The 12,086-nt window shown below is 37.4% G+C and overlaps 1 protein-coding gene and 2 long non-coding RNA genes across 3 annotated transcripts; all 3 read left to right on the forward strand.

Moving 5' to 3' along the window:
* The first annotated feature begins 6 nt into the window (after positions 1-6).
* On the forward strand, positions 7-11,835 carry LOC135246329 (CD209 antigen-like). Its single transcript, XM_064319827.1, has 9 exons — positions 7-59; positions 905-1,006; positions 1,762-1,860; positions 3,364-3,438; positions 4,409-4,483; positions 10,275-10,358; positions 10,847-10,996; positions 11,076-11,254; positions 11,543-11,835. Exons 3-9 carry the CDS (start codon positions 1,788-1,790, stop codon positions 11,648-11,650), a joined length of 744 nt encoding a protein of 247 aa, XP_064175897.1. The 5' UTR covers positions 7-59; positions 905-1,006; positions 1,762-1,787; the 3' UTR covers positions 11,651-11,835.
* On the forward strand, positions 4,698-5,751 carry LOC135246330 (uncharacterized). The gene is made up of 2 exons (XR_010327620.1): positions 4,698-4,976; positions 5,403-5,751. It is a non-coding gene; the product is annotated as an uncharacterized LOC135246330 (long non-coding RNA).
* On the forward strand, positions 5,986-7,554 carry LOC135246331 (uncharacterized). The gene is made up of 2 exons (XR_010327621.1): positions 5,986-7,097; positions 7,359-7,554. It is a non-coding gene; the product is annotated as an uncharacterized LOC135246331 (long non-coding RNA).
* Positions 11,836-12,086: the final 251 nt, after the last annotated feature.

Consider the following 12,086-nt stretch of genomic DNA (forward strand, 5'->3'; position numbering starts at 1 on the left):
CCTAGCAGAGGGGAGTTGGAGGAAGACACTTTATGTGCAGCTCAACAGTTGGACCACAGGTGCCAGATTGACCAGCCCTAGTGTGCGATTAGATTCTGTCTCAAACATTCTTTTCTTTGAGTGATGTCAGTTGTGCATCTCCCTGCAGGGCTGTCAGTCACAGTTCCTTAACAGAATGAGCCACACAGGAGCCCCGTACTCTATTCTATTTTGAAAGTATAATAAGTACAGCTTTGTGAAACTGATGTGACACCAAAACAAAATTTCAAGTTTTCTCCTTCCTCTCCTTCCACAAGCACTTCCTCTAGTTCCACTATTTTTCATCTTCCTCCTTCTCTCTTCCCCTCTCGATGTGTCTATCCCATCCATTTTAATGCTGTCTTCCATGCCATTTGAAAGTGTAGGTCTAGATGTAACACAGCAATTGTTTTAATGTGTTAGTGTTAACAGGAACACACGCCCTTTAGTGTGTGATGCATCATTCAACAGGAAATGTTAACTTTTGATGACAATGGTGAGACAGCACAAACACACCCACACACACACACAGAAACAATACATTAGAACAGAACCTTATCTGACCCCCAATGGGCAGAGGCTTACATCCCACACACTTGCTTTTCTTCTGAAGAGGTGATAGTTTTTTCACCACATATAGTCACATAAAATTGAGATAGAAATGGAGTAGGCCCACACTCTTATATTCAGTTATGAGTGCAGGCCTCCTGTATTTGGTAGTTCGTTTGCAGTTTACAGAGTTTGCAGTAGTGGATTTTTATTTGCTGTTGTAAAGCTTTAATTTACTGCATTATGTTTGGATTGAAAAAAAAGAAAACTAGCAACAAGATCAATATAATACATCAAATTGACATTCTGCTTAACTGGTCTGTTTTCTTGACCACAGGGCGCAGTGGGCAAAGCTCACATCCCTACAGACGGGCTGCAGTGTGTCTGGGGCTGCTGTGTGCTCTCTTATTGGCTGCCACATTAGTCCTGTGTGTCCTCTGTGAGTAACTGTCTGTGTCTCTTTACTGTCATTTAAAAGTAAAAAACGGATCGGTTTTGCCATTTTACAAATTAATATCATATAGTGGGATTCAGGGTATTGCTTCTGGCCAAATAATAAGTTACTACATAAGAGCTAATATGTGATGTTGATGCCTTGATCATTGCTGGTCATTATTTTTTTCAAAAACCATTCAACATTCTTACCAAAACACAGTTTGACAATGTAATTGAGACATTTTTAATTTGGACGAGAAGCAAAGACTTCCTCATGAAATGCACTTTTTGCATATTTTTTGTTATATATATACTGTATATAAATAAATTTATATATTTATAAAATTATATAATTTATGTAACTTGTCACCCATCTGTATGCATATATATATATATATATATATAATTTTTTTTCATTCACATATATACTAAAATAGTATACACACAACAATAGTCTTACAGAGCCCAAATAAACAATGGTTATTCATAATTCTCCAACATTGTGTAAAGTAATAAAAGTAATACATTGATTTTACAACACAATTAAAATTTCACTCAACTTTTTAAAATACTTTTTTCATTGTTTGCCTAAATTTCTTCATTCACAGGCCACAAACCTAAAAAATGATGTGGCTTTGAGCTTTTGTTTCCAAAGATTAGTACAGTGGTCTGTATCATACTGAACTGTGGTGAATTTCGGTAAATGTCCTTAATCAATACTTTTATTTCCTAAAGAATGCATTTCCCTTTGTGTATTAGATACCAGTCAATCAGGGAACTATTCAATGTTGGAGAGAGACCTGGAAAAGCTCAGAAGCAATTGCAGCACCACGAATAAAGAGAAGGTCCACCAACAGAGTAAGTACAATGAAATATTTAAGAAACTCCCCTTTTTGGAGCAGTACTGGCCCTCCAGTTCACAGAGTGAGTGGTGCTACTCTGTTGTGCATCTGCAGAAAAGCATTTACATTTACACTATTACATATGAAAATCTGTATATAGATATTTATTCATTCACATATACTGTTAAATATATACTGCAATATTCTTACAGAGCCCAAATAAACAAAAGAATTGTTCATAATTCCTCTAACACTGTGTAAATTAATACATTGATTTTAACAACACAAATTTAAATATTACTCAACTTTAAACATTTTTTTTACTAGTATGCCTATATTTCTTCATTCACAGTTCACAAACTTAAATGAGGTCAGCCTATGGCTTTGAGCTTCTGTTTCCACAATTTTGTGATGTTCTGTGTAAGGACCCACATGCAGACCTGGGAAATCCAAAAAACGTTGTCTTTATTCAGTCCGAGGTTCGAAGCCAGGTAATCAGAGAGAGGACGGTGCCGAATCGAGTTTCCAAAAGAATAGAGAAAAAACAGGCAAAAAATCAAAAACCAGGAGATCAGAATGGCGAAGGTACAAAGGGACAGGCAAAAGAGAAGTCAAGGCAAAGCAAAGGTCAAACCAGAAGCAAACAAAACCAAAAGGGGCAGGTATACTCAAAGTCGTACAAAGGGGTGTTGCAGGAATCTCGATAGACAAAGGCTTACTAACAATCGGCACAATGAATTCTATCAACGTCCTGACACTGAACAGGTGGAAAAGACTGACATTTATACACTGGGGAAGATAACAATCAAGGAGGGGTTAAGTGAGTGAGGGAGGAGTAACAAACAACATCCAGGTGAAGAACATTAGGAAAACTAATTAAATGACAGGGGACTGACAAAACGCGGACTGGAATCACATAGACCACAATGATAATAGACGGCCTGGGTTGAGCAGGTACAAACGTGTGCAGAGAGAGAGAGGTGCAGTCAGAGCAAGAGACAGGTGCAGGCAATTGCAGAACTCAGCGTTAGAGCAGGCTAGAAAGAAAAGGGGCGGAGCTACAGCGCAGCATGGAAAAGGGGAGACTGGTTAATGTATTAGTATAGTGATCTAAACTATCAAAAACCCAAAACTAGTGTGTGTTAGTCCATTAGTAATATTCACATGTTAGTATATTAATGAGGTTAGTACTTTACAATCTATAAATTAGTAAGGATTAGTAGAAATTAGTAAAACTAGAAATAAGTAGGAAGCAAGTAAAAACGAGACTGGAAGGAAGGGGGGGAAACCACGAAAACCCGGAACCACCCGAATAGTGAAATCACACAAGTACAGGGGAGTGAAGCAGCTCAGGGAACACAGACACAGAGACAGTACTGGGGAGACAAGTGACCGGGAATTACAGACTACAACAAATTTAGCACAGTGGTCTGTGTCATCCTGATAAGTGGTCATATGTTGTGATAATGTTTTTCTAAGAATTGCCCTTCTCCTTGTGTATTAAATACAAATCATTCAGAGAACTATTCAATGTTGGAGAGAGACCTGGAAAAGCTCAGAACCAGTTGCAACACCATGAAGGTCCAACAACAGGGTAAGTACAATGAAATATTTAAGAAACTCGCCTTTTTGGAGCAGTACTGTCCCTCCAGTTCACAGAGTGAGTGGTGCTACTCTGTTGTCCATCTGCAGAAAAGCATTTACATTTACACTATTACAAATGAAAGGTAATTTTCAGAGTCTGCTGCCTGTTCCTCCTGTGATCCTAGTAAACTGTCATTTTAAAGTAAAAAACAAATCTGTTCTGTCATTTTACAAATGAATATCATATAGTGAGGTTCACATATGCAGGATATTGCTTTTGGCTAATCCCCTCTATTTTCACCCAGCTGTTGATGAGCATTCTATTTTAAGAAAAAATAAATGTTTATAAGTAATAAATAAGTTGCGACATAACAGCTAATATGTGATGTTGATGCCTTGATCACTTTTGGTCATTATTTTTTTCAAATACCACTCAACATGCTTAGCAAAACACAGTTTGACAATGTAATTGAGACACATTTAATTTGGACGAGAAGCAAACACTTCATCCTGAAATGCATTTTTTGTTGTTGCATGATTGATCTTTATTGTAGTGTTGATTCTATAATTTACATAAAAAATGTATATATTTAAAAAAAATTAAAATATAATTTGTCACCCATCTGTATATAGATATTTATTCATTCACATATACTGTTAAATATATACTGCAATATTCTTACAGAGCCCAAATAAACAAAAAAATTGTTCATAATTCTCTAACACTGTGTAAATTAATACATTGATTTAACAACACAAATTTAAATCTCACTCAACTTTTACATTTTTTTCCCCTAGTATGCCTATATTTCTTCATTCACAGTTCACAAACTTAAATGATGAGGTCAGCCTATGGCTTTGAGCTTCTGTTTCCACAATTTAGCACAGTGGTCTGTGTCATCCTGATAAGTGGTCATATTTTTTATAATTTTTTTCTAAGAATTGCCCTTCTCCTTGTGTATTAAATACAATTCAATCAGAGAACTATTCAATGTTGGAGAGAGACCTGGAGAAGCTCAGAACCAGTTGCAACACCATGAAGGTCCAACAACAGGGTAAGTACAATGAAATATTTAAGAAACTCCCCTTTTTGGAGCAGTACTGTCCCTCCAGTTCACAGAGTGAGTAGTGCTACTCTGTTGTCCATCTGCAGAATAGCATTTATGTTTACACTATTACAAATGAAAGGTAATTCTCAGAGTCTGCTGCCTGTTCCTCCTGTACAGGCAGAGTGTGTGAACCCTGTCCACAGGGCTGGGAGCAGTTCTTACAATCTAACGTGTTCAATATTAACCCTATGAGTGAATCACATATATCAGTGGGGTGTGGCTCATGCTGTAGCTCAGTATCTCTCAGATCCAGAAAGTGTCAGTATGGGCTGTTTGTCTTTCAGTGTCTACATCCACAGAGAGAGCAGTGAGGGTCATTCTGTGTCTGTTTTCAGCGGTTCATCACCAACATAGCAAAATACAATACCTGGATTGGACTGAGTCGCTCAGAATTTAAGGGTAACTGGCTCTGGGTGGATGGAACCCCTCTGCAGAAAGGGTAAGAATTCTTGCACAAAAATTTAAATTAAAATGATAAAATTTATTAAATTATAGACAGACACAATCCTGTATAATTTGAAACAACATCTAGGCAGATCAGAAATATGAATGTTTCTCTGATGGAAGCCAGTCTAAGGTTTGTGTTACTGCAGTGAAATATGTCACTGGATATATTTCTGGCTATGATAGTGCATATGTGTACTTTACCCTTTTTATCTTTAATATTGTTCTGTTTGTATGATGAGGTTGATTTAATGAGTACAGTTAATTCAGAATTATCTTCCAACAAGATATATAATTACGCTGTCTGAACTCTCCTTATCACTGACGGCAATAGACAGAGAATGAGAAGGAGTCACTGTATCTCTGTAGAAAACTGAAGAGAAGTAGAGCTTCTGTGTCTCAGTCTTTGCTTTCTTTTCAGATTCTGGGGGAATGGAGATCCAGCTGACCGAAGTGGGTTTGATTGTGCCTTCATTGCCACTAAGAATAATGCATGGGATGCTTATTACTGTTATTATGACGAGCAATGGATCTGTGAAATGAATGCTCTGCTCCCCTAAACCATTTTTTTCATTGTATGTTTTTGGTTATTTTACCTTGTGAGAGGCAGTTGAACATGGCAGGTTTGACAGTCAAACATAGGACCAATAAACTGACCACAAGGTTACTGTTTCTGTTGGGAATATATGGAATATACATACTGCACTGCTATGTTAACTAGAAATGTGTCTGTGAGACTAGGCTTTATTAAATGCATTGATATAGTAGGACGGAGTGTGGCACAGTGTGTAAGGAACTGCGCTTGTAACCGAAAGGTCGTAGGTTCGAATCCCGGGTAAGGACACTGCCGTTGTACCCTTGAGCAAGGTACTTAACCTGCATTGCTTCAGTATATATCCAGCTGTATAAATGGATACAATGTAAAGTGCTAAGTAAAAGTTGTGTAAGTCGCTCTGGATAAGAGCGTCTGCTAAATGCCTGTAATGTAATGTAATGTAATATAACAGTACATGCAGAGTAGATTTAAGCTATTACATGACTGATTCTATGGACATACTGTAAGTATATGAAACCATATATTTATAATGGTCCTCATTCTGCGGTTGTGATACTGTACATTTACACTGAAATTGAGAACAGCTGTCACTTTTCTACAAAAGTTGATATCTAATGTGTTCATTTTGTGGAATTATCTGCTGATAGAAAGAGCTCTCAGTGAATGTATATTATTTATGCATGTAGTGTTTAAGTTTAGAAAGGAGGAAATGCAATTTTGTTTATAATTTTGCCATTTCTTTCATTATTGCTTTTGTACTCATAAACTGAAAGGTAACACTGCCACCCTGTGGCTGTGTATAAAATAGGTTTAAAAAAAGTGTGATAAAAAATTAATATGAAACGTGAATCAATGGAAGACAGAAATTAAAGAAGAGTGCAAACCATGTAAACATGCAAACACAAACCAAAGCAAAGAAGGTCCTCGCTATTATTTGATCACATCTTTTTTTATTTTTAGAAATAAACTTACTGTTTTCTAAGAAATACGCTGTCGTTCTGATGATGCTGTTTTATTTGTTGTTTATTGGTGATCACAAAGCCGGTACTTCGGTTTCTTGTACATGCTAAGCTGCTACTCAATCCTGGCCCTGGATCTGTAGCACAGCTTTCTATGCTATATCATGTGTCACATCTGGAGCAGGAGAAAGGCATTTTAATTGTGTTATCGCGGGATCAACAAGATGGAAATCAATCTCAGAAAAGATTGTTCAAATTTAAGTGTGATTTCATCATGTCTCATGAGTGTATTCGAAAATTTGAAAAACTGGAAAATTTTAATTAGTGCTCTTATATTGTGACTATGAACCTGTGTAAAAATAATAAATAGACCAGCTGTAATCACATTCTCTTTAGAACTATATTTTCTTTTTTCTACCTTTTGCATTTTTTTCATTTGCATAAAATTCATGCTCCTTTACTGAACCATTGCTGTTTTCTGTGTTTGATGCTGCAATTATTGTCAGCTCTTCGTTTCCCGATCAGAACTGGAGAACTTGAATCGCTCTCTGCTGGGGTGGAGTGTCATTAAACAAACACTTTGAAGCTGCAGTGAGTACAGGTATAGCCTACACACATTTGGATATGCAGTGCTGTGTGTGGCTGTTTTATTTTGGTTGAGTTCACCTTATCGAACTGAGCAAGCAAGAGAGGGGTGAAGTAGATGGCCAATGGGATGAGCACACAGTGTGCACCCATCACTCATGGGAGTCGTAGTATCATGTAGTATTTCATTTCAGATGGCTTTTGGGGGTGTTGGGTGTTAATGTCGAGCCCTGATCAGCTTCCTGATCTCTCAATGCGAGTTTATTTTCTGCTCAAGTACCACAGACCACAGTGACACAAAATATATAAAAAGCAATACTGGACGGAGCACTAGCAGCAGTTGTCAGAAATGGCAGCATCTACAGTCTCCAAAGATTCAGAGGGTATATACACTGACCTGGCCTCTCCATACCAAGATGTGTACAGCACACTGGGCCAGACCTCACTCAACAGCCCAGGAGCTCAGCACACAGGTAAGAACACCTGCACACTGTATTAAAGAGCAGCATAATCAAGAGGTCATTGTCGCTTTTAAATGAGCTTGGGGAATCTATTGTTTATTACATCAGTAGCACGAAGGGAAAACAAAATAGAATAAGAAAATTATTGCATTAAAGTTCAATCCTCAACTGTGAGCAGCGAGCTCGTAGCTCCGAGCTTGCACCTAGAGCCCAGCTCCCAGCTCCCAGCTCCCAGTTTGCTGATCCAAGCTCGCACCTCGCACCTTGGAGCTTGAGTGAGCTCAGTGCTCCCACCTCGTAGCTCTCTCATCCCAACTCCCAGCTCTCAGATCGTACCTATCAGCTCACTCTTGCCAGAAGACCTCTTGTGTTATCGTATGCACATTTAATTTGGAGAAATATTAGAACACAGCAATTATTGCAATGTGCATCATTGTAAGATGCAAAGGGAGGTTAATGCTGGAGTAGACAATTTTTATGTTAGAATATATTTTTATTACATATAAATGTCAAGAGACCATTAGAAAACGCTTGTTTGTGTACAGGGGTTAAGCAGGGTTTTATTCTTGGGTAGTTTGTGTGGAGCTCTAGATAACTAGGTTACGTGTGGCAGTCTACCCATTTTGTATCACCATATTTATGCATTGACTTAGCCACAGGTATGTTTTCATTTATAAGACAATTTTGGGAATTCTCCCCAGCTACCTTTCTTGTTATTTGACCCAGAATTATGGCGCATACCAGTTAGGATCATGCTTATTTGATGTTTTAAAATAGAAGTAGGCTTATGGATTAATTAGGATTAGATAAAGTAACTTAATTGTAAATGTATGGAATATGCGATATTAAAGATCCTTATGCAAGCATGCTCATTATGAAAATGGTGACACTCATCTGAAAGCATGGACATTGGGTGGGCATGTAAGTTGCAGAAAATTGGCTGTGGTTTTACCTGGGGGTTGATGTTGCTATCCCCAGGAGATAAATCTTTTTCATGACTTGTATGGTACTGGGCCAGAGTATGCACAATCACAAATGTTGAGCATCGCTGTTGATATTAACCAATTGAAGATACAAATATTCACAATTTTTTTAAAAAGCCAAAGGCTGTTTATATCTCATTCTTTCCGGTTGTCTGTGACTGTTGGTCTTAATTTTCCATTGACTCAGTTGTCATATCTATTTTAAACTGTTAAGCGAACAGCTTTCTTGATGTCAAGTAACCATTTTAGAAACCTGAATGTTTCTTAATTTGAACCATGAATCTGCTGGTATCTGTTAGCATAGCTTGACTTTAACACTCTCCCCCCAAAAGTGTGGCTGTTTACCCCAATATATACATAGCTTCACTCCTCTGCCTGACTCGGCCAGCTGTATATTCTTATTATTTTATTTATTTAAGCTTTATTTATACAGGGTAAGTTGACTGAGCATGTATGTTCTTTTACAGCAATGCCCTGTTTCACACACTCTTAGATACCCAACCACACAAATAAATTACATAAAATCAGTAATAAAATATAGATTAACACATAGTAAGTTCAAAAACAGTCGTAGCGACCAATTGCATTAAGTTCTCTGCTTTTTATAACTGATTAATCAGGTCTGTGAGCCGAACCTCCCTCTGTAAGGGTCAAATAACATGAAACGTAGCTGGGAAGAATTTCCAAAATTGTCTTATAAATGAAAACATACCTGTGGCCAAATCGATGCATGGATAGGGCGAGCCAACCAACCACTGAGTTCAGTGAGCAATGATGAGTGAGGCTTCTACTTGTGATAAATCTCAGAGCTCCATGATACACTTTGTCTATTATGTGAAGACGATAGGTATGTGCGTTCATGTAATATACATCACCATAATCACAAACTGGCAATAAGGTAGTTTTGACAAATGTACATTTACAGAGAAACTCGATTTATTTCTAAAGTAAAAACCCAACTTCAACTTGAGTTTCTTAACCAGATGTTGGAATGATAGTTAAACGAGAGCTGACCATCAAGTAAGAACCGTAAGTATAGCTAGTTACAGGCTCAATAGATTGGCCTTGTAAAATGGTAATAGTTTGGTTTAATGATGTGTACTAACTATTTTAGAAAACAATAAGCATGGCATCTTGAGTTGGCATGTACTTTTTAATGACAAATAAAACCATTAGTGGATGTTCCCAGTAGGTTTGTATGGGACATGTTATGTTATGAGACTTCTTGAGGAATGTTCTTGTCCTGTTATCTCACAACCAAACAGGAATCTATGCTGAGTCTCCCCAGTGTTCTTGAAATGTTTAGTGTTAGTTGGGGATATGTTTATGCATCTTCTTTGAAGTCAAAGAGACAAAATTATTTTGACATAGACAATAACTATTCTATTTTATTATATATTTATTTATGTATTTTTAAGTGCTTTCCCACTTTTTTCCGAGTTTGAATGCATCTTCAGCGCTTATTGCTGAAACCTCGTTATCGTTTCGGAAGAGTGCAGAGAAGGATGTGGTCTCCTCCAAAGCACAGGATGTCAGCCACTGCTTCTTATCACTGCTTCTTACTAGTATGCCTATATTTCTTCATTCACAGTTCACAAACTTAAATGATGAGGTCAGCCTATGGCTTTGAGCTTCTGTTTCCACAATTTAGCACAGTGGTCTGTGTCATCCTGATAAGTGGTCATATTTTTTGATAATTTTTTTCTAAGAATTGCCCTTCTCCTTGTGTATTAAATACAAATCAATCAGAGAACTATTCAATGTTGGAGAGAGAACTGGAGGAGCTCAGAACCAGTTGCAACACCATGAATAAAGAGAAGGTCCACCAACAGAGTAAGTACAATGAAATATTTAAGAAACTCCCCTTTTTGGAGCAGTACTGGCCCTCCAGTTCACAGAGTGAGTGGTGCTACTCTGTTGTGCATCTGCAGAAAAGCATTTACATTTACACTATTACATATGAAAATCTGTATATAGATACTTATTCATTCACATATACTGTTAAATATATACTGCAATATTCTTACAGAGCCCAAATAAACAAAAAAATTGTTCATAATTCTCTAACACTGCAAATTAATACATTGACTTAACAACAAAAATTTAAATTTCACTCAACTTTTAATTTTTTTCCCCCTAGTTTCCTATATTTCTTCATTCACAGTTCAAAAACTTAAATGATGAGGTCAGCCTATGGCTTTGAGCTTCTGTTTCCACAATTTAGCACAGTGGTCTGTGTCATCCTGATAAGTGGTCATATTTTTGATAATTATTTTCTAAGAATTGCCCTTCTCCTTGTTTATGAAATACAAATCAATCAGAGAACTATTCAATGTTGGAGAGAGCACTGGAGGAGCTCAGAAGCAGTTGCAGCACCATGAATGAAGAGAAGGTCCAGCAACAGAGAAAGTACAATGCAGTATTTAAGAAACTCCCCTTTTTGGAGCAGTACTGTCCCTCCAGTTCACAGAGTGAGTGGTGCTACTCTGTTGTTCATCTGCAGAAAAGAATTTACATTTACACTATTACATATGAAAATGTAATTCTCAGAGTCTGCTGCCTGTTCCTCCTGTACAGGCAGAGTGTGTGAACCCTGTCCACAGGGCTGGGAGCAGTTCTCTTCCAAGTGTTACTACTTCTCTAATGAGAAGAAGAATTGGTTTGACAGTCGCAGTGACTGTATTAAAAGGGGAGCTGACCTGGTGATTATAGAGAGTGAAGACGAACAGGTAAGGCTCCGTGAAAGAATTAATGAATGAGACGGTGAGTGAGTGGATGGATATAAAACTGGTAACATACATTCATAAGTAGCCACTGCAAATGTAATCTTGTGTTGGTTCTTACAATCTAACGTGTTCAATATTAACACCATGAGTGAATCGCATATATCAGTGAGGTGTGGCTCATGCTGTAGCTCAGTATCTCTCAGATCGAGGAAGTATCAGTGAGGGCTGTTTGTCTCTCAGTGTCTACATCCACAGAGAGAGCAGTGAGGGTCATTCTGTGCTTGTTTTCAGCGGTTCATCACCAACATAGCAAAATCCCATACCTGGATTGGACTGAGTCGCTCAGAATTTAAGAGTAACTGGCTCTGGGTGGATGAAACCCCTCTGCAGAAAGGGTAAGAATTCTTACACAAAAATTAAAATTAAAATGATAAAAATTATAAAATTATAGACAGACACAATCCTGTATAATTTGAAACAACATCTAGGCAGATCAGAAATATGAATGTTTCTCTGATGGAAGCCAGTCTAAGGTTTGTGTTACTTCAGTGAAATATGTCACTGGATATATTTCTGGTTATGACAGTGCATATGTGTACTTTACCCCTTTTATCTTTAATATTGTTAATATAACTGTGACATAACTCATGATGTCACTTGATGTCATGAAAAAGTCAAAATCAATCCAAGAGAAGTAAGTCCCCTTGACTCCTATTACAATGTCACTAAATATATAGAAAATCATGCATTTTATAAATTAAACACAGTGCGTGCACACGAACACACATACGCACATGCACACACACACACACTCTCTCTCGCTCTCAAACACACA

The sequence above is a fragment of the Anguilla rostrata genome, unplaced genomic scaffold, assembly GCF_018555375.3.
Source record: "Anguilla rostrata isolate EN2019 unplaced genomic scaffold, ASM1855537v3 scaf0188, whole genome shotgun sequence".
NCBI lineage: Eukaryota > Metazoa > Chordata > Actinopteri > Anguilliformes > Anguillidae > Anguilla > Anguilla rostrata.